The sequence below is a fragment of the Euprymna scolopes genome, chromosome 41 (genome assembly GCF_053919585.1).
Source record: "Euprymna scolopes isolate OS-2025 chromosome 41, ASM5391958v1, whole genome shotgun sequence".
Taxonomy (NCBI): domain Eukaryota; kingdom Metazoa; phylum Mollusca; class Cephalopoda; order Sepiida; family Sepiolidae; genus Euprymna; species Euprymna scolopes.
In genome coordinates this window covers 38,514,269-38,539,439 of record NC_136522.1, presented here as the reverse complement: position 1 = coordinate 38,539,439, position 25,171 = coordinate 38,514,269, and the positions used below count along the sequence as shown (strand labels likewise).

At 29.1% G+C, this 25,171-nt stretch overlaps 1 protein-coding gene across 7 annotated transcripts in view; it reads right to left on the bottom strand.

Annotated features, from left to right (window-relative positions):
* The window catches only part of LOC145266478 (RNA ligase 1-like), a 485,995-nt gene that overhangs the window by 155,463 nt on the left and 305,361 nt on the right, over positions 1-25,171 (bottom strand). For all 7 annotated transcript variants that reach the window (XM_080122193.1, XM_080122194.1, XM_080122195.1 and 4 more), the window contains exon 6: positions 24,507-24,610. In XM_080122193.1, coding sequence (XP_079978319.1) covers positions 24,507-24,610 — 104 coding nt within the window. The remainder of the gene's footprint in view (positions 1-24,506; positions 24,611-25,171) is intronic.

The window sequence follows — 25,171 nt, the reverse complement described above, 5'->3', positions numbered from 1 at the left end:
GGAAAACAGCTCGCTATGCGTTAATGCACTGACTAAAGTCAGCGCATTAACGAGTTTCGTTTGTATTCTCTTAAAAATAAAAAACTGTTTTTTTCTGCTTTCAAAACGAAAGCAGAAAAATCAGTTTCATTTTTATTTTCAGTTCGTCAATTAAAAAAAATTATTTTCAAGTTTTTTAAATTTGATTTTCAAACAATACTATTTTGTTGTTTTTAACGCTTTTAGTATACATGTACTAAAAGCATTAAGAAACAACAAAATGTGCGAAGTACATGCATTTCTGTTATCATTGTATTTATAACTTCTTACTTAAGGTAAAATGACGGCGGACGGAACTCTAGTGCAAAAATGTTAAGTATTTTTTTTTTTTAAACTAATCCTAAATGTTTTTTATTTACCTTGTTTTTAAACTTGTTTTTCGTGTTTTATTTATCTATTTTGTCTGTATTTTCCTGTCTTCTTGTCTGTATTCTCCTGTCTTATCTGTCAGCCCCCCCCCCCTTGCTACAAAGTAAACGATAAAAACAAACAAAATGCCGGCAACTGACGAAAAAAAAAAAAAAAATGCCGGAAATTATTCTCTATTAGAGTAAATAAACTTAGGACTTTATAAAAAAAAAGTGAGAACTTTTTTAACAATAAAAAAAAAATGTAAATTAAATATTTTACACATCCGAACGTAACGACTTTTATTCTATAAATAGATAGGCACTCGACCAAGTTATCAGGAAATAGAAATCTTCTTTCGCTCTAGAAAGACATATGCCAGCTACCAGTTGACAAAATGACAGCGGACGGAACTCTAGTGCAAAAACGTTAAGTATTTTTTTTTTTTAAAAACTAATCCTAAATGTTTTTTTATGTTACCTTGTTTTTACACTTGTTTTTCGTGTTTTATTTATGTATTTTGTCTGTATTCTCCTGTCTTCTTCTCTGTATTCTCCTGTCTTATCCGTCAGCCCCTCCCCCTGCTACAAAGTAAACTATAAAAACAAACAAAATGCCGGCAACTAACGAAAAAAAAAAAAAAATGCCGGAAATTATTCTCTATTAGAGTAGATAAACTTAAGACTTTAAGTAGTATACTTAATATATACTATTACTGCAAGCTTGCCTGTATTGAAAATGCTTGCTTCTTGCTGGCCAATCAAACCATCTAATTTAGTTAGCCTTATGTTCAAGTACATTCGAAATATAATACAGTGCAAAGAAACAGTTACTCATGAAAACGAACCTCCTAAAGTAAAACCTTGAATAATTATCTAAACTCGAATGTAAATTAATATTAAGCCGACTTTACAAATTGATAAGAGTTAATTATTGGATTTTAATTAATTATAAGGTGAAACTCTAATGATTCAAACTCGATAGATAACGACAAACTTCCACCCATTAATATGGGAGGGGAGATTATCATCAAAAGTGTCCTGAATTGTAAACTTAGCACCGGACTTACTACTTAGATATAAATAAGTCACTTGTCCCCATTCCCCTCCCCCACCCCGTTTTTTTTTTTTTTTTTTTTTAAATGGAGAGTAGATAATACAGTGGATGTGTTATCGGCAGCTCCAGTAACTCTTGCTTCTCCTATTTTGTCATTCAGTCCTCATTCAATGTGTGATTTTTCTGACAAAGGGTGAAGAAAAAGCTGCTTAAAGGTCGGTAGTACTTGGTGACCAGTAGTCTGAGATGTCGGAAATTTTTCTGTCTCTGTCTGTCCTTGTGGCCATGTCACTAGTAAGGGTGCTGGAGGTAAACGTTTTGTCTGGGCTGACGTTATCCGCCTGATAGTCAGGGACCCAAACCTTGGATTAACCACTAAGGAGGCTGTCCTATCAGCAGGCGCAAAGTACTGGGCCTGCTGTATTGCCATTTGGTGAGTGGATCTGGACCATGCAGTAGTCTCTGGTGGGGCCTCTCCATGCCATACTAGTGGGTAATTGTTACAGCTTTACCTTTTCGTGTGCTACAAAAAAAAAAAAATTTCCTGTCTTTTTCTCTCTTACTTTCCCTCTCTGTACTGCTCTAACCAAATATGCCGACCTGTTTCCACAAATCCCAAAACCTCAACAGGAAATATCTCCAGAATAAAAACTCGATTAAACGTAGAACCCCATCTTCCAACGTAGACCCCAACTACCAGGTCTCCCTCCCCAACATCAGGGGTCTACGTTCCAACCTTCCAGAGGTTGAAACCCAATTACAGGAGACGAAACCGGACATATTATTTCTAAATGAAACTGGAATAAGGCCGACCACTTCCCTAGATGAGTTCATAATTAACGGATACTCTAATTTAACAGCTAAATCTGACACCCAAGATCGCTATGGGCATGGAATATGTGCCTACATTAAGGATGGCTTCCCGTGTGGTAGGGATATCTCTAGAGAAGATCCTAATTTACCCTATATATGCTTCAGGGTTGCACTTGCTAACACCACTGCATTTATATTTGCACTCTATAGGCCCCACAACAGTGGAGGTACTATCTTTAAGAGCATATCTGAGAAAATAGACCACATACTGTCTTCACATCCCTCGGCTAACATCCACATCTGTGGTGACTTCAACGTCCATAACGTGGAAGGGCTGACCCATTCAAATAAGACATATGATGAGGGGAGGTTTTGTCATGATTTTGCCATTGCTTATGACCTCACTCAGATTGTTCGCAAGCCCACCCATGTGCCCGATACACCCGGTCAATATGCAAGCCTCTTAGACCTTTTTCTCTCAACTTCCCCTGAGCTATGCTCATGTTCCGTTCATTCTCCTCTAGGATCCTCCGACCACTCCGTCGTATCAGTTAACATAAAAACGAAATGTAATAAGTCCCCAGACATACCCCTCCACCGTACTGTATACCGATACTCTATGGCTGACTGGGATAGCTTCCGTACATTCATATCTGATTTACCTCTGCACTCCATGTTTAAAAAGAAGTGTCCTCTATAGTATCAGATCTGACCGAATGGTTAATTGTAGGCATAGACCAAACAAAAACCTAACAGCCAGCCATGGTTCTCCCCAGAATGTGCTGCTGCTATCGCACACAGAAATCACTTTTTCCATAGGTACCAACGTAATAGATGCACTGAGACTAAAGCTGCTTTCAGGACTGCCAGCAACCACTGTAAAAGAGTAATAAAAAATGCAAGAGAGCTATATGCCCAGTCTGTTAAATCCAAGGTAGCTGATCAGCGGCTTGGATCCCACCAGTTTTGGCAAATAACAAATAGCATCCTGAACAGAAGTGTGCGTTCTATCCCAACCATTATCAATGGACCAGAGGTCATCTCGTCAGCATCAGATAAGGCCAAACTATTTGCAAAGAACTTTGCAGCTAATTCTACCCTATGCGATGAAGGCCATCAACTCCCCATATTTCCTCCTATAACACAGAACAAGCTAGGTAACATACAAATATCCGTGCAAGAGGTTGCCAAGCTAATCAAGAACCTAGATTCCAGTAAAGCAACTGGCCCTGATGGCATCCCAATTATAGTGTTAAAAAAGCTTCAACCAGAACTTGCTCCCATACTTACGAAACTATTTAAGTGCTGCCTTAAGGAGAAGTGCTTTCCGACTCCCTGGAAAACCTCATCAGTTTGCCCTGTATTTAAGAATTCAGGTGATAAGTCATCTCCCTCTCAGTATAGACCAATAAGTCTCCTGTGTGTTATGAGTAAGTTGCTGGAATCCATATTAAATAGAGAAATAGTCAACCGCCTCAGCAGGAATAACCTTCTTAGTGACATACAATATGGTTTCCGCTCTGCAAGATCTACCGCAGATGTGCTGACAATTATATCCCACAGGATTAGTGAATCTCTTGACAAAGGTTTCCTTTCTAGGGCAATTGCTCTTGACATATCAAAGGCCTTCGACAAGGTATGGCATAAGGGTCTACTTCACAAGATTTCCAGCTACGGTATAACTGGAAATGTTTTCTCGATCATTAAATCATTTCTCTCCGATAGGCTCATAAGAGTAGTGGTAGATGGACAAAAATCGGAGGCCTGCAATATAAATGCTGGAGTCCCTCAGGGGTCAATCCTGGGCCCAACTCTCTTCCTGATCTACATCAATGACTTCCCTAAACACATACTTAAATCATTCGTTGACATCTATGCTGATGACACGACCATCTACAGCAACACATCAAAGGCTGTAAATGACAAAGTTCTCTCTGATTCTCTCTCCTCTGATCTCGAGCGCGTGGTTCAGTGGGGAAAGATGTGGCTGGTTACCTTTAATGCATCCAAAACCAAACTCCTATCCTTACATCATCAACGCTCTGATCCCCAGCTGGCATCAATTGTGATGGATGGCTCTCGTCTGGGTGAGGCCCCATGTTTTGACAAGCTTCTGGGTTTGACCTTTACTCCTGATCTGAAATGGAACACGTACATCAAGTCTGTTGCCAAGGTCGCTGGAAAGATGGTGAGATCCTTCTACCGCTCCAGAAGATATCTCACTACTGATGCAATTCTCTATCTATATAAAAGCCAAGTACGTCCAAGGATGGAATACTGTTGCCATATCTGGGCAGGAGCTGCTAAAAACAGCCTATCCTGCCTTGACAGAGTACAAAATAGACTTTGTGGCTTAGTGGGGGATGCCCTTTTCTCTACCCTACAACCTCTCTCCCACAGAAGAGACATTGCAAGCCTATCCTTGTTTTATCGTTATTTCCATGGCAGGTGCTCGTCTGAACTCCAATCTCTGGTCCCCTCTCGCCAATCTTTCACGAAAAACACCCGTCTAGCTGAATCCACTGTGAAAAATTTCCCCCACTCTTTATCTGCGCCTAAATCAAAACGCGGATTCCATGAACAAAGCTTCTTTCTTAGAACTGCATGCCTGTGGAACTCTGTTCCGTCTGCCTGCTTCCCATCGGACTACAACTTGGGTGTGTTCAAGTCCAATGTTAACAAATTCCTAATGAACCGCCCCCTTAAGTAAACACTTCATCAAATCTCCACACTAACGTAATGTACTTGCAATAACCCTTATCCCTGAGTGGCTTCCGGGCCTTGATAAGTGGTGATCACTGTGTAAAAAAAAAAAAAAAAGGTAGAATTGTGTTTTTAGTGGTAAAAAACAAAAAAAAAATATATATATATATATATAACAAATAAAAAGTACTTGCGCACATGCTACCATGCTAAGATAATTAGAAACCCATCCTTAACATGGGAAAGGAAGGGTGTTTTGTTAACTATTCTGTACTTTCATCTAACAATTAAATAAAATATATCGTGAAATTTGAATTTATTTTTAACTCATTGTCAAGACCATTTTTTCGAATCTGTAAAACAAACCCGCTTTTTTTTAACTGAGGATATTTAAATAATAATAATAATAATAATTAGGCGGTTTGATAAAGAATTTTATTGTGATGTATTTTGTAAATTTTTACCTTGTTTCAACCATAACATTTTTCATTAAAATGACTATCTTTTAAGGTTTTCGGGTATACTGAAAACGAATATCACATGTAAATTTTCCACAAATAAGTAGCTTTCCGGATATTAAGCAATGCCATTCCTTATGTTATTGATGACGGCTCTCTTGGTGCATGTGTTTGCACAATTGCTTGTACCAAAGATGGCCACCAGCAATAACAAATGACATGCTTAATATCCAGAAAACTACTTATTTGCAGAAAATTTAAATGCGATATTCGTTTTCAGTATACCCTAAAACCTATAAAAGTAATCATTTTAAATGTTAAGGTGGAAACAAGGTAACATAGTTTACATAGTTGAATTTTCAGTAAAACAGCTGAATAGAAATGGCAAAACTTACCATCAACTGGTGAATATATAGTTGTTGCCTATCAGGATTCCTGGTATCCTGGTACTATGAAAGCTACATCAAGGATTCATGTAGAGTACGATTTATGGTTACATCTCAGAAATAGGGGTATATTTTGGGCCAAGATGGAGGGGATTTACAAAATTGAAAATTAGACTGGTCCCAAAATGCATAAGTTTTAGTCGACTATAGGAATTTTCATCTTTTACATAAATCCAAAATCCATATGAAAAATTTTCTTCGATTTATTTCTGAGATTAATTCATATCTACTCAATTTTTTTTCCCTTTGAAGGGAGTAGCAAATACCGGCCATGAATGCTACAACCAGATTAAGCTCTCTCTTTTGGTTATATTAATATCTTCTACCGTTTTTTTTTATAATTGAAAACCTTATTACGTATGATTAGCCCTAGGTTATATGTAACTATTGGTTGTTGATCTTTTGTCTGTAGCTCATTTGGTAGTAATTGTATGGTTTTTTCGGTTATTTAATATTTTAGGTAAATTTATATCATCAAAACCTTTATTTTCATACAAAACTACACAGACATTTCTAGGTTTATTTTTTATATCTTCCACAGGTGGCTTATATAATTTAGTGTCGATTATATCCAGAATATATTCATACCATTTAATGAAATAGTCTTTCCTATATATCGTATCTGGTTGTAATAATATTTTCGATGTTATTTCCTTCAAAACCTTCTTTTCTGTTTGATTAAGCAGTTTTATTATATAAATAGACTACCCGTGACCCGTTGGGTCAGTAGGTTATATTAGCTATGGAATTAATGTATGAGCGTAACGTAAAGAAAATAGTTTTTTGTGACATAACAGAAACATTTCTATGAAAGTATATTAAAATGAAAAAAGAATATAGATAGATTTCTATGAGTCGTTCTGTTTATAATTGTTTATTTAAAAAAAAAAAAAATTACAGCCATTGAGTTATCAGTCGTTTGCCATACTTATAGGTAAATGTGCACTGAACAGATAACAATACTTAAAGTTAAATTCAAATTTTGATATATCTTTTAATTTAAATGCGAAAAAAAACAAAAACAATTGGGACACTGAAAACGTACACAGTAAAACAATACGTTTTATTGTCACGTTGATTGTTTATTTGTAACGCAATCTAAAAAAACATTTTCGGCGTTATTTTTTTATGTTGGTAGTGTAGAAGAAAATGTATGAATGTTTTTAAGGTGTATTAAAAAATGGAGAATAAATTAAAAAAGGGAAGGCGATGGGTAAAACGTATTGTTTTACTGTCGCATTTATTATTTAGTATAATATATGAAACAGGTCGATGATTATACATATTATTTGTAATCATGTTTTGCGTTTGCTTCCCATATCTTGAAGTTTTTTTATTCAATAAATTAAAGATATTCGCTTTTCTAAGGTTGTCCATTTGTTCGAACGAAACCGGTTCAGTGATTTGTGTTTATTTGTTCATGCTGTTATGGGTTTATTTTTATGTATGCATATGCAACCGGAAGTCGTAAACCGGATGTTGGGTTACAACACTCGCTACAAGGTCATTTGAGTTTTATAATTATATAGATAGATTGAAAAACTCAGAAATTTTGGTAATTATAATAGCTTTAGTTTTACTAAAGAAGTCTTTGCACGAAATAGCCGATTCTCTATTTTTATTAACATAAGCTCTATCTCTGAGAGGCAAAGCTGGATATAATCAACATACATTTTCGGAATCTTGTAGGTTATTTTTTTAAACTTTAATATTTAAACCATATGGGTAAATTACTCATATTTCTTTTAATTATGTTGTCTTCTTTATCCTGAAGCATCTTTAGTATATTATTATCTACATTTCCTAAACTATTATATCCATTACTTTAAAATTTTTCAATAATTTGTATGGAAAAAGACGACTAACTACAGATTTCTTTTAAGTGTTTAATAACATGGATACATCCCTTAATACAAGTTCTATGCAAATTCATAAGTTTATTCAGAGGCATTACAGTTTCCTCTAAATATTGTAGATTACAATTTTTACAGGACAACAGGTGGACTAAATTTTGTGACCTACATGAAAAATCTTCTTTAATATATATATATATAGATATATATATATAATATAAAGCTGAACGTCTGTGTGTGTGTGTGTGTGTGTGTGTGTGTGTGTGTGTGTGTGTGGTCACGAATAGGCTCCTATATGGTTGACTATTATAGAAAACTGATTGCATATAATGATAGAAGATGTATTGAGATATAGGAATGGGTATGTTTGATCTGGCATAATGATGATTCATTAACATTGTGGGGTCTGTGTATGCGCCTGGTCCACAAAGTATGGAAATAAAAAATTTAAAAATAAAAAAAAAACCGTTTACAAGTGTTTTCGATATAGATGTACATAAGAATACTTTGATAAGTATGTTTTAACTTAAATAGGGATGGTATAATAAAATTGTGAGGTCTGCATTCAACCCTGGCGTCCATAGAATTTAAATAGGCGCAACGTTAATAAATACTTTCCATATCTATCTGAGTAAGTACTCGTTGATAATTATGTTTCAGTTTGAAGAAATATGGTATAATAAAATTATGGGGTGTTCGTTCGCATCTGACCTACATAGAATGGAAATATGTCACAAAGTTTAACAAGGTTTTTTAATATAGATCCACAGAATATTATGATAAGTGTTTCAGTGTGAACAGGTATGGTATAATAAATTATGGGGTGTATCTATTTTATTTTTACTTTCATCATATTTTAATTTGGTTTTGATACCCCCAAATTCGAAGCTATATCTTTACAACCCTCTTTAAACCTGAAGTTTGTCTCTTTAGACTGAATTGTCATCTATGTATGGCAAAAGGTCACACACTTTATGAGGTAACTCTCTTAATGTGCATGGGCATATTCAGAACACAGTGGATCTATAAATAATTATATTTTAACATTTTTAATAACAAAATAAGTAATATATATATATATATATATATATATATATATATATATATATATATACACACTATTAATACAGCAGAAAAGAAATGTTTACTCAATATAATCAGAGGTAAACTTCAATTTAAAATAAATATTAATATTTATCTGTTAATGAATTAATCCTAACCAAATAAAAAAGCTCAATACGGACACAATAGAACGTAAAACTTATTATAGGGGGAAAGAAAAGAATTTCAAATTGTAAATTAAAATTTACGATTAAATTCATTATTTGACAGAATACTCCAAAAATAATTTTCAAATCCTTATTCCGCAGAGTTTCAAAGAATGCCACTCTTGTTATCCTTCTCATAAGAGGACAGTAAGAAATTAGCAAATTATAATTGTAGCAAAACTAAAATTTGCTGGTTGATGCATTAGATGAAGCAACAATTTATGATATTTAGTCATAAAATGAAAGAAAAACAGTTAAAAAAATAGAGACATGAAACAATTGGAAAAAAGAAAAAAAACAAAAAAACTCGGAATAACATTTTCGCCTTACTAATGACTCCCTCATTATTAATCCAAAAGGTGAAATAGAACTCCTTTTAAGAAACAAAATATCCAGAATTATAGGTTCAATGGCTTAAATTTCAAAATGTGAAAAATCCAGTTAACGTTCATAAAAGAAGATTTTGGTCTTTTATGTTTTATTGCATTCGCAGAAATGTAGAAAAGTATCAGTCAAGGAAAAATTTTTGTTTCATCTAATGCATCAACCAGCAAATTCTAGCTTTGCTACAATTATAATTTGCTCATTTCTTACTGTTCTCTGATGAGAAGAATAGCAAGAGTGACATTCTTTGAAACTCCACAGAATAAGGACTTTGAAAATTGTTTTTTTGAGTATCCTGTCGAATAATAAATTTAATCGTAAATTTTAATTTACTGTTTTAAATTCTTTTATTTTCCCCATATATATATATATATATATATATATATATATAAGGGGGTATTTATATGCAAGTATTTTATCAAAACTTCTTTTTTATATAAAAAGTAACACAAGGAGACTTTTGCTGAGAATTTTCTTAAAGATTACTTTTTGAGAGAATTGACTCAGGAGAGAGAGAGACTAGCTAATTAGTTTGTTATTTAGTTCTTAACTCAACTGAAATGAGTAATACACATGAACAAAGATATTGAGCTAAAATTTTGCTTTTTGATTATCGTCGTTATCGTTGAGGTCAAAAGTTTTCTACATTATTTAGCAATGTCTCGTTTGCACAGATTCTAAGGAGAGACTGATTTAAAGACCTTTGTTTTTCTTGACTCAAAAACTTTATTAATCATGTACTCAGTGTGGCCCTTGTCAAAAATCACACTAGCTAATATAGAGATTAACTAGTGTGATTTTTTACAAGAGTAACACGTAGTGTCCCTAATATGTAACAGTTTTAGTAGCGATTATCATGACATAAATGCTTTGGTAGAGAGAACGTGACAACATTGGAGAAGATTATTGTGCATGACAAGTGGAAAGTGCATTGTTTAGTGCTGCACATTTCATCCACCATCGAAAAATTCAAATGACAGTTTCCGGAAGGAACGAATCAGGAAAATCTGAGAAGAATTACTGGTTTGATGAGTTTAAAAAGAGCACTTCGAGAGTACAGACTAACACCAATTTTAAACAGCCATATAAATCTAAATACAACAAATTTGTAAAAATCATAAGTACTGACTAACTCAGGGTCAACAAAAACCACTGGTAAACAAGCCAAAACTACATGGTCCTCCAACTGATGCCTTTGTCATGATTTTAATAAAAGGTAATGAAGCAACTTTAATAAAAGCCCTATAACCACAACAAGATATTGTTTCTGTATAAGGTTTTTGTTTTGTTTTGTTTGTTTTAATTGTTTTTTATATTCTGGATGTTAAATTTTTTTTTGGGGGGGGGGTCATATTTGTTACTTTTTTGTTATTTTATTGATATGAAGTAAATGAATCCAAACAGATAAAATAATCACACATTAAACTACAAAACAAAGTGATCACTAAATAGGCTGGTAAGTCACAATCCTGGTGAAGAAGTAAGTTCTGTGTCAAGAATTAAGTCCAATACACTGCCTTCAATTTGAGTGGTGTGATTTGAGCACTGAAGAAATTGTTGAGATCCATTAAGAGATTCTATTAGTGCCACATTGCTTGCACATGAAGCTGATCCAAATTGAACTCATCCAACAAAAGTTCCCTTATGCCAACAGGCAAGTTGTTGAGCTCATCAATGAGAAGATTACAAAAATTTCCTAGTAAGCCAGGCGTACTGCAGTACACGAGCATACAACCAATCACATTAAAGTTCAATCTACGAATCAATATTTATAAAATCGAGTCTACAAGAGTTACTTCCCTTATATTATTAGCCAAAATCAGTCGTAGGACTGTTACCTATTTTGCCCATTTAAACCCCTGGCTTGATATAAAATATTGGGCTAAAACAGCCAAATGACACCATTTCATGATAAACGGTGCAATTTTCTTTTTTAATTTAGTACCATTTAAAACCCTTATTTAACACAAGTATGAATTTTAGGAGAAAAATAAAAATCAGCCCCGGAGTGTTTTTCACCGCTAAAACACCCTGAGGTTGAAGCCCCAGAATTTTCCTAGGGTCAAATATTACGTTTCCAAATGTATGTCCATGTGATCTTGCTTTTGGGTAATTTTCAGCAAAATCTAATGGTCACAAAATATTCTATGTTTCGAAAAGTGCTATTTTTTGTCAATTTTGACCACTTTTGACGCAGCCAGAATTTTTATAAAAAATCTGAGAATGTAACATTTCCTCCCTTGTGTAGTTGTAACTTCATGCCAAATTTTAGAAAACTGTAATGAGTAGTTAATGAGAAATTTGGGAACGAATAGACAAACAGATGAATGGACAAGGGTGAATTTTAATGTCCAAAGTCGACTAAGTCGGTGGGCTAAAAAATTGGTGAATTGCTGGTGTGAGAACAAAGTTACAATAGAATGTAATGTATTTTGAAAATCTAAAGCCAGAGCTCCAAAAAGGCAACCAACTTTTCTAAGCTCGTCAGTCAAAGACAAAGAAAAAGACTTTCAGAAAAATAAAAATAATTCAGAATTCTTTATATATTCTTTTCTATTTTCTGTAAATATAGCTCTAACCTTACTTCTACTTGAAAATTCTAACTTTTTGCTTGACTTTATGTGGAATTTTACATTTTTAACTTTATTTTTACACACTCATCATAATTGTGAAATTTAAAATTTCAATTGACTTTACAATATCTGGGATGGGGGTGTATCAAACATATTTCATTTTATAAATGGAAATTAACTTTATATTTGACCAATTGATACAACCATAGTTTTTTTGTTCACATGGATTTGTAGGTAAACTGAATTTAGGTCCACGATTTTAGTTGATAGTCCCATTCTCCTCCACCCTTTCATAACTTCTTCACACTCGTCAATTCCATCTTTTGTGTGACTAGCAACACATTTGTTTAATTCTTGGAAATCCAACACTGGCATGACTTTTATCTTGCTAGGGTGAACTACAGCCATGAGTGGCAGAATTCCCTTAACCTTCCCCGAACATGGTGTCAGAATTTTTCTCAGTACACACTGATTGCCAAACGTCACTCGATCTTTAGCTATCATATTATTACCCAGTTGGTTTACCACATCTAGACCCAGTATCATGTTGATTCTCGCAATGAGCCTGTTTCGCACAATCACTCTGAGTCGCAGCGGTATGTTCCTCACGACAAGCTCGGCATCTGCCTCTTCACAGCACCTAACTTCCCTGCCATCTACTGCTCGAATATTGCTTGCTCTATTTCATGAGTCAGCAACACTTGTAGTAACAAGCATAGTCGTGCAACCGGTATCGACAAGGGCTCTAGTCCTCTTCTTGTTTATAGTGATCACTATCTGGAGCAACAAACCCTCACATGCCATCTCAGTATCAAAGAGGTGACTACTGATGTAATAGCACCCATTTACTCGTTTTCCTGAAGCATAGAACACTCCCTGCTAATATACCACTATCAGCCGGTCACTGAGGTGTGACTGACAGACGTGTTATAGTAAATGTCTTAAAGCGGTCTCATGAAGATGGGCCAGTTATTAGGGTCTGTGTAGCAAGAAGAAAATCATACCTGAGATGTTGGATCTGGGTGTGACTCCTTTCTTTTCTCAAGATGATCTCTTCACCCTGGTGGCATTCTGGTGGGAATCTTCATCTCTTTGTCCTCAGGGTCGCCTTTCGACTTAAGACATGTATGGAGACATTTATGGCAGACAAGAAAGACGACATGCGACACAATTGTAATATATGAGAAATCTTAACTATTTATTTTACAAAATATATATTACAAAAACTTTAACAATTAAAAAACTGGATAATCGGCTTTTCAAAGCTAACTAACCTAACTAGTATTGAGGGAGGGGGTGCTCCCCCCATTTACGGAGAGACAGAATATTCGTCTTCACTTCATGGTGGTCGTGCAGGAAAGAGACAGAAAGATAGCAAGGGAATTATGGGAAGGGATTTCTTTGTATCTCTACGCTCATGGCCAAATTACCACTCATCCATGCTGCAGAGTGTAAGAAACAGTGGCACAAAGAAATAGTGCCACACTAATGTGCCCAACCTGGCCACACCGAAAACAAAAAATGCCTGGTTGCGGCTCTTTACAGTCATTTACCAGATGGGGTCCTTGGCACCTGAAACATTTACCGGTAAATTTATACCTTTGCCCTCTCACCAACTTTTCCTCTCGGCTAAGATTGTTTGCCATAGAGGCTGCAACTGCCCATAGTTCACAAGGATGTTTCACCAGCACCCTAGCATGCCTCAAAATCTCTTCCACTGACATGGTTTCAATCTCGCTCATCACTGCAGTTCTACTTACAACAGCCAGTTTAACAGTTTTCTTAAGGCTGCATACAATATTTCTGCCACAAACACATCAAATGATTCCCAGATCCAAGCAACTTTCTTGAGCTTATTGTACACCTCAAAAGCATTCTCCAAAAATGCAGTTTTTAATTTACTTTCAATATTTTCAACAATGGTCTGATCTGTTTTTTTCATTTTCAGATAGGTCGTGAACATATTCCTTTCCAAATACATTGGAATCAGCATTGCTATGTATTCAATCTTTTGAAGCTTCGCAACTAGCTTCAGCTTGTTAAGTCAGGCAACCACATTTCCTTCTCCAGCAAATGACCTGATGATGTCGCTGCTTAGCCTTATTTGGTCGCCCATTATCGCCGAAATAGCTTGTAAATTCCTCCTGGCTTTGATGTCCAAAATACATTTTTTAAAAACCATACCAACCACTCTACTATCTAATTTCTTCCAACTGCAAAAATACAACTCTCTGCTCACAAGACTTACTTCTTCTGTTTATCATATCCTAAAACCCTCAGTCTCTATAAAAGTCAGGCTTTTATACTACAATCAATAGTATCTCATTTACATAAAATGAACAGTTAGTTTAACATAAAACAGGAAAGGCAGTCATTTTTTCCTTTTCTTTTCTTTCTGTCTGCATGGGACCACACAAGAAACAGGTGTGTTCTTTTTTTAATGCCTTTTAATTACAGGTTTGCATAACCTGCTCAGAATATGTCAACAATAATGCAGACCTTATTCTGCTAAGTACTCAAAAATGTTTTTAAGGTTGTTTACTTTTATTGCTAGTGAAGAATGTCAATATTATCTTATTCATTTGTTTATAGACAGAGAGCTCCCATTTGGGAAGAGGGAAGCATAAAATATTATTGCTACTCTGTTAATGTTTGCTCATCATTTTCTAGTTGGACAAGCATATTATCAACAAATGTTTTCTAATACATTTATTTGCAAACAACAAAGCAAAATATTTTGCACATTTAATTACCAATTTTCATAATCACAACATGTTAAGACAAACTCTGCTTTGAATTTAAAAACTGACTTGAATCAACATTCCAAACTTAAATCAATATTTTTGAAGTGAATTTTTGTCATCATTGTCAAAGCTATTACTAATAACAATTCATTATATTTTTCATTATTAGTTGTTATCATTATTAATTATTTCATTATTAGTTAACATTATTATTTATTTCATTACTAGTTGTTCTCATTATTATTAATTTCATTACTAGTTGTTATCATTATTATTAATTTCATTACTAGTTGTTATGATTATTACTTATTTCATTACTAGTTGTTATCATTATTACTAATTTCATTGCTACTTGTTATGATTATAATTAATTTCATTAATAGTTGTTATTATTAATTTAATTAATAGTTGTTATTATTATTAATTTCATTAATAGTTGTTATTATTAATTTCATTACTAGTTGTTATGATAATTATTAATTTCATTACTAGTTGTTAAGATTATTACTTATTTCATTACTAGTTGTTATCATTATTATCAATTTCATTACTAGTTGTTATTATTATTGATTTCATTACTAGTTGTTATCTTATTAATTTCATTACTAGTTGTTATTATTACTAATTTCATTACTAGTTGTTATGATTATTACTTATTTCATTACTAGTTGTTATCATTATTATTAATTTCATTATTAGTTGTTAACATTATTACTTATTTCATTATTAGTTGTTATCATTATTACTAATTTCATTACTAGTTGTTAACATTATTACTTATTTCATTACTAGTTGTTATGATTATTATTTATTTCATTACTACTTATTATGATTATTATTAATTTCATTACTAGTTGTCATCATTATAACTGATTTAATTACTAGTTGTTGCCATTATTATTAATTTCATTATTGTTGTTATCATTATTATTAATTTCATTATTGTTGTTATCATTATTATTAATTTCATTACTATTTGTTATCATTATTATTAATTTCATTACCATTTCTTATCATTATTATTAATTTCATTACTACTTGTTATCATTATTATTAATTTCATTATTGTTGTTATCATTATTATTAATTTTATTACTACTTGTTATGATTATTATCAAGTTCATTAATAGTTGTAATGATTATTATTAATTTCATTACTAGTTGTTATTATTATTGTTAATTTCATTACTAGTTATAATTATGATCAATTTCATTACTAGTTGTTATAATTATTATTAATTTCATTACTAGATGTTATAATTATTATCGATTTCATTACTAGATGTTATAATTATTATCAATTTCATTACTAGTTGTTATGATTATTATGAATTTCATTACTAGTTGTGGTCCTGGATATGACCTTAAACTATATCCAATGGTGAGGCCCTAGTTTGCAGGCCTTGGGGGAGTGTGAAGACACCCTGTAATTGCCATTCCTGTTAGGGTCCCAACTATGGGTTCAATAGAAACCGACTTGAAAACAACCAATATATTCCATAAATTCATCTTCAAAATCTTTGGATTCACCATTAAATAATCTGAAAAGGGTTGATATGCCGTAAAACAAAAACAACCTAACAACCAAAACGATTACTAGTTGTTATCATTATTACTAATTTCATTACTAGTTATTATCATTATTATTAATTTCATTACTAGTTGTTATCATTATAATAAATTTGATTATTAGTTGTTATCATTATTACTAATTTCATCACTAGTTGTTATCATTATTATTAATTTCAGCACTGGTTGTTATCATTATTATTAATTTCAGCACTGGTTGTTATCATTATTATTAATTTCATCACTGGTTATTATCATTATTACCAATTTCATCACTGGTTGTTATCATTATAACCAATTCTATCACTAGTTGTTATCATTATTATTAATTTCATTACTAGTTGTTATCATTATTATTAATTTCATTACTAGTTGTTATGATTATTATGAATTTCATGACTAGTTGTTATGATTATTATGAATTTCATGACTAGTTGTTATGATTATTATGAATTTCATTACTAGTTGTTATGATTATTATGAATTTCATTACTAGTTGTTATGATTATTATGAATTTCATTACTAGTTGTTATGATTATTATGAATTTCATTACTAGTTGTTATGATTATTATGAATTTCATTACTAGTTGTTATGATTATTATGAATTTCATTACTAGTTGCTATGATTATTATGAATTTCATTACTAGTTGCTATGATTATTATGAATTTCATTACTAGTTGTTATGATTATTATGAATTTCATTACTAGTTGTTATGATTATTATGAATTTCATTACTAGTTGTTATGATTATTATGAATTTCATTACTAGTTGTGGTCCTGGATATGACCTTAAAATAGATCCAATGGCGAGGCCCTAGTTTGCAGGCTTTGGGGGAGTGTGAAGCTACCCTGTAATTGCCATTGCTCCCAGGTCCACTCTGACCCAGAGTGGAAGTACCTGTTAGTGTCCCAACTATGGATCCAATAGAAACCGACTTGGAAACAACCAATATATTCTATTAATTTTTCTTCAAAATCTTTGGATTCGCCATTAAATGACCCGAAAAGGGTTGATATGCCGTAAAACAAAAACAACCAAAACCATTACTAGTTGTTATCATTATTACTAATTTCATTACTAGTTGTTATCATTATTATTAATTTCATTATTAGTTGTTATGATTATAAATTTCATTACTAGTCGTTATCATTATTACTTATTTCATTACTAGTTGTTATAATTATTATCAATTTCATTACTAATTGTTATGATTATTATTAATTTCATTACTAGTTGTTATGATTATTATCCATTTCATTACTAGTTGTTATGATTATTATTAATTTCATTACTTGTTGTTATCATTATTACAAATTTAATTACTAGTTGTTATCATTATTATTAATTTCATTACTAGTTGTTATCATTATTACCAATTTAATCACTGGTTGTTATCATTATTATTAATTTCATTACTAGTTGTTACCATTATTATTAATTACATAACTAATTGTTATCATTATTACTAATTTCATTTCTAGATGTTATCATTATTATGAATTTCATCACTAGTTGTCATCATTATAATGAATTTGATTACTAGTTGTTATCATTATTACTAATTTCATCACTAGTTGTTATCATTATTACCAATTTAATCACTGGTTGTTATAATTATTATTAATTTCATTACTAGTTGTTACCATTATTATTAATTACATTACTACTTGTTATCATTATTACTAATTTCATTACTAGATGTTATCATTATAATTAATTTGATTACTAGTTGTTATCATTATTATCCATTTTAATTACTAGTTGTTATGTTTATTACTAATTTCATTACAAGGTGTTATCATTATTATTAATTTACTTACAAGTTGTTATCATTATTACTAATTTCATTACTAGTTGTTATCATCATTATTAATTTCATTACTAATTAACTAGCGGTTATTATTATTATTAATTTCATTACTAGTTGTCATTATTATAAATAATTTCATTACTAGTTGTTAGCATTGTTAATAATTTCATTACTAGTTGTTAGCATTGTTAATAATTTCATTACTATTAGTTGTCATGATTATTACTTATTTCATTACTAGTTGTTATCATTATTATTTATTTCATTACTAGTGGTTATCATTATCATTAATTTCATTACTAGTGGTTATCATTATCATTAATTTCATTACTAGTTGTTATGATTATTATTAATTTCATTACATGATGTTATGATTATTATTAATTTCATTACTTGTTCTTATGATTATTATTAATTTCATTACTAGTTGTTATCATTATTACTAATTTCATTACAAGTTGTTATGATTATTATTAACTTCATTACGATTTGTGATGATTATTATTAATTTCATCACTTGTTTTATGATTATTTTTAATTTCATTATTAGTTCTTATGATTATTACGAATTTCATGACTATTTGTTATCATGTTTATTAATTTCATTACAAGTTATGATTATTACTAATTTCATTGCTGGTTGTTGTCATTATTATTAAGTTCATTATTAGTCGTTGTCATTATTATTAATTTCATTATTAGTTGTTATCATTATTATTAATTTAATTACTAGGTGTTATCGTTATTACTAAGTTCCTCACTAGTTGTTGTCATTATTATTAATTTCATTATAAGTTGTTGTTATTATTAATTATTTTATTACTAGTTCTTGTCATTATTATTAATTTCATTACTAGTTGTTATGAATATGACTAATTTTTTTACTAGTTCTTGTCATTATTATTAATTTCATTACTAGTTTTTATGATTATTACTAATTTTATAACTAGTTCTTGTTATTATTATTAATTTCATTACTAGTTGTTATGATTATTACTAATTTCATTACTAGTTGTTATCATTATTATTAATTTCATTACTAGTTGTTATCATTATTATTAATTTCATTACTGGTTTTTATCATTTTTACTAATTTCATTACTAGTTGTTATAATTATTATTAATTTCATCACTAGTTGTTGTCATTATTATTAATTTCATCATTATTATTAATATCATCACTAGTTGTTATCATTATTACTAATTTCATTACTAGTTGTTATGATTATTACTAATTTCATTATTAGTTGCCATTATTATTTTTAATTTCATTACTAGTTGTTGTCATTTATATTAATTTCATTAGTTTTTATCATTATTATTAATTTCATTACTAGTTGTTATCATTATTACTTATTTCATTACTAGTTGTTATCATTATTATTAATTTCATTATTAGTTGTTATCATTATTACTAACTTGATTGTTAGTTGTTATCATTATTATTAATTTCATCACTAGTTGTTTTGATTAATATTAATTTCACTACTTGTTGTTATTATTATTATTAATTTCATTACTAGTTGTTATAATTATTACTAATTTAATTACTAGTCGTTGTCATTATTATCAATTTCATCACTAGTTGTTGTCATCATTATAAATTTCATCACAAGTTTTCATCATTATAATTAATTTGATTACTAGTTGTTATGATTATTAAAAAATTCATTACTAGTTGTTATGATTATTACTAATTTCATTCCTAGGGGTTATCATTATTACTAATTTCATTACTAGTTGTTGTAATTATTACTAATTTTATTACTAGTTCTTGTCATTATCATTAATTTCATTACTAGTAGTTATGATTATTATTAATTTCATTACTAGTTGTTATCATTATTACTAATTTCATTACTAGTTGTTATTATTATTACTTATTTCCTTACTAGTCCTTATCATTATTACTAATTTCATTACTACTTGTTATGATTATTATTAATTTTATTACTAGTTCTTGTCATTATTATTAATTTCATTACTAGTTGTTATGATTATTACTAATTTCATTACTAGTTGTTATCATTATTTCTAATTTCATTATTAGTTGTTATCATTATTATTAATTTCATTACTGGTTGTTATCATTTTAACTAATTTCATTACTAGTTGTTATGATTATTATTAATTTCATCATTAGTTGTTGTCATTATTATTAATTCCATTACTAGTTATTATCATTATTACTAATTTCATTATTAGTTGCTATAATCATTTTGAATTTCATTACTAGTTGTTGTCATTAATATTAATTTCATTATTAGTTTTTATCACTATTACTTATTTCATTACTAGTTGTTAACATTATTATTAATTTCATTATTAGTTATTATTACTAATATTATTGTTAGTTGTTATCATTATTACTAATTTCATCACTAGTTGTTTTGATTAATAATTATTTCATTACTTGTTGTTATCATTATTATTAATTTCATTACTAGTTGTTATAATTATTACTAATTTAATTACTAGTCGTTGTCATTATTATACATTTCATCACTAGTTGTTATGATTATTATAAATTTCATCACAAGTTATCATCATTATAATTAATTTGATTACTAGTTGTTATGATTATTAACAAATTCATTACTAGTTGTTATGATTATTACTAATTTCATTCCTACGGGTTATCATTATTATTAATTTTATTACTAGTTGATATCATTATTATTAATTTCAATATAGTTGTTATCATTATTACTAAGTTCATTACTAATTGTTACATTATTTTTAATTTCATTACTAGTTGTTATGAGTATTTAAATTTAATTACTAGATGTTATGATTATAATGAATTTCATTACTTGCTGGTATGATTATTATGAATTGATTACTAGTTACTATAATTATTATTAATTTCGTAACCAGTTGTTATAATTATTACTAATTTCATTACTACTTGTTATAATTATTAAAAATTCCATTACTAGTTGTTATCATTATTAAAAATTCCATTACTAGTTGTTATCATTATTAAAAATTCCATTACTAGTTGTTATCATTATTAATTATTTCAATACTAGATGTTATGATTATTACTAATGTCATTACTTGTTGTTATGATTATTATGAATTTCATTACTAGTTGTTATTATCATTATCAATTTAATTACTAGTTTTTATGATTATTATTAATTTCATTACTAGTTGCTATAATTATTATCAATTTAACAACGAGTTGTTATCATTATTATTAATTTCATTTCCAGTTGTAATCATTATTACTAATTTCATTACTAGTTGTCATCATTCTTATTAATTTTATTACTAATTGTAATCATTATTACTAATTTCATTACAAGTTGTTATGATTATTATTAATTTCATTCCTAGTTGGTATGATTATTATTAATTTCATCACTGGCTGTTATGATTAATATTAATTTCATCACTTTTTTTATGATTATTTTTAATTTCATTACTAGTTGTTATCATTATTACCAATTTCATTGCTGTGTGTTATGATTATTATTAATTTCATTACTAGTTGTTATCATTATTATTAATTTCATTACTACTTGTTATCATTATTATTAATTTCATTACTAGTTGTTATCATTATTATTAATTTCATTACTAGTTGTTATCATTATTACTAATTTCCTCACTAGTTGTTGTCATTATTATTACTTTCATTACTAGTTGTTATCATTATTATTAATTTCATTACTAGTGGTTATCATTATTATTAATTTCATTACTAGTTGTTATCATTATTATTAATTTCATTACTAGTTGTTATGATTATTATTACTTTCATTACTAGTTGTTATCATTATTATTAATTTCATTACTAGTTGTTATCATTATTAATGATTTCATTACTAGTTGTTATGATTATTACTAATTTCATTACTAGTAGTTTTCATTATTATTAATTTCATTACTAGTTGTTATCATTATTACTAATTTCCTCACTAGTTGTTGTCATTATTATTACTTTCATTACTAGTTGTTATCATTATTATTAATTTCATTGCTAGTGGTTATCATTATTATTAATTTCATTACTAGTTGTTATCATTATTATTAATTTCATTACTAGTTGTTATTATTATTAATTTCATTACTAGTTGTTATCATTATTATCAATTTCATTACTGGTTGTTATGATTATTACTAATTTCATTACTAGTAGTTTTAATTATTATTAATTTCATTACTAGTTGTTATTATTATTACTAATTTCATTACTAATTGTTATCATTATTACTAATTTCATTACCGGTTGTTATTATTTTTACTAATTTCATTACTAGTTGTTATGATTTTTACTAATTTCATTACTAGTTGTTATCATTATTATTAATTTCATTACTAGTTGTTATCATTATTATTAATTTCATTACTAGTTGTTATCATTATTATTAATTTCATTACTAGTTGTTATCAATATTACTAATTTCATTACTAGTTGTTATCATTATTACTATTTTCATTACTAGTTGTTATGATTATTATTAATTTCATTACTAATTTTTTTGATTATTATTAATTTCATTATTAGTTATCATTATTACTAATTTCATTACTAGTTGTCATCATTCTTATTAATTTTATTACTAATTGTAATCATTATTACTAATTTCATTACAAGTTGTTATGATTATTATTAATTTCATCACTGGCTGTTATGATTAATATTAATTTCATCACTTGTTTTATGATTATTTTTAATTTCATTACTCGTTGTCATGATTATTACCAATTTCATTGCTGTGTGTTATGATTATTATTAATTTCATTACTAGTTGTTATCATTATTATTAATTTCATTACTAGTTGTTATCATTATTATTAATTTCATTACTAGTTGTTATCATTATTACTAATTTCCTCACTAGTTGTTGTCATTTTTATTACTTTCATTGCTAGTTGTTATCATTATTATTAATTTCATTACTAGTGGTTATCATTATTATTAATTTCATTACTAGTTGTTATCATTATTATTAATTTCATTACTAGTAGTTATCATTATTATTAATTTCATTACTAGTTGTTATGATTATTACTAATTTCATTACTAGTAGTTTTCATTATTATTAATTTCATTACTAGTTGTTATCATTATTACTAATTTCCTCACTAGTTGTTGTCATTATTATTACTTTCATTACTAGTTGTTATCATTATTATTAATTTCATTGCTAGTGGTTATCATTATTATTAATTTCATTACTAGTTGTTATCATTATTATTAATTTCATTACTAGTTGTTATCATTATTATTAATTTCATTACTAGTTGTTATCATTATTATCAATTTCATTACTGATTGTTATGATTATTACTAATTTCATTACTAGTAGTTTTCATTATTATTAATTTCATTACTAGTTGTTATTATTATTACTAATTTCATTACTAATTGTTATCATTATTACTAATTTCATTACCGGTTGTTATTATTTTTACTAATTTCATTACTAGTTGTTATGATTTTTACTAATTTCATTACTAGTTGTTATCATTATTATTAATTTCATTACTAGTTGTTATCATTATTATTAATTTCATTACTAGTTGTTATCAATATTACTAATTTCATTACTAGTTGTTATCATTATTACTATTTTCATTACTAGTTTTTATGATTATTATTAATTTCATTACTAATTTTTTTGATTATTATTAATTTCATTATTAGTTATCATTATTACTAATTTCATTACTAGTTGTTTTCATTATTAATTTCATTATTAGTTGCTGTCATTATTAATTTCATTACTAGTTGTTATCATTATTAATTTCATTACTAGTTGTTATCATTATTACTAATTTCATTACTAGTTGTTATCATTATTACTATTTTCATTACTAGTTGTATCATTATTACTTATTTCATTACTAGTTGTTGTCATTATTATTAATTTCTCTTCTTTATTATGACCATAATAGATGACAACGAACATTGCTTGCTGGAAAGTAAAAATGTTATTCAATTATGTTGAAAAATTGATTTAATTACAATAGAAAATATCAAACAATTACTTATACTTTATAAAAAAATTATATTGAAAAATAGAAAATATTCTATTTAATCGAAAGGAAATTTTTGTTTTTATACATTTTTAATTGAGTACTAAAATACTTCATGAAAAAAAAATTAAAATCTCTTCTGTTGGGAGGGTAATTCTGACTGCCAATGTGTTGTAATTGTGTGCATGTATTCACAATAAAAAGAATAATCTAATGAAGGGGTGTCGTTAAGGGTGCAGGGTTACTTATTCTTCTACAAATTTTGGAGAATAAATTTCTTAGTTAACTTGGGAAAAGATCTTTTGTCATCTTTCTTGTTTCCACAAAGAAGAGCATATGAATCCAACTATTATATTAACTTTTATTTAATGCAGTATGATCATGCTATCAAGCTTATATTCACACAGTTATTAAGGTTTCTTGTTTATCAGGTTTAATACTCACCATAAGGGTTGGCATTTACAAACGTTCCAATCAATTCAGCCGTATGACCCACAATGTCAGCAAGAGACACTAAACAGATCTCTAATTGTTTTTCTTGTGTTTCCCTAAAAAAGAAAGGAAATCATTTTAACAATGAATTGATGGTTGGTAAGAGACAAAAGGTTCACATATAGAATAGACGAAACGGCAAATCTGAAGTTTCAATGAAAAAACTCTTAAAGGCTGATAAACATTAACAAGTTATCCATACCCAAGAAAAACACCTCCCATGGAACCAATAAAATTCACAATCTTTTCTGCACTCTAACCATATAAAAATAAATTTGAATCTATGCTTGACTTGTCCACTAACTTTAATTCCTGAATATCCAACACTCTTTTTGTTTGATCGCCATTTGCATTAGTATCAACATACACTCCTCTTTTGGCACTGTCCCGATTTTGGCTGTGATGGCCATCTTCAGTTCCAGAATAGTCTGGGAATTGTTTTCATAAAAATTATCTTTGATAACATCTTGGAATTCACAGTTCAATGATTGTGTGCAGCTCATTTAGGATTTGACCTCTTACTAATGAAACGGTCATCAAAGTGAATGGCAATAAAACAAAGACTGTTGAACATTTCTGATTGAAACTTGATAGACAGTTGAGGCATAAATTGAAGT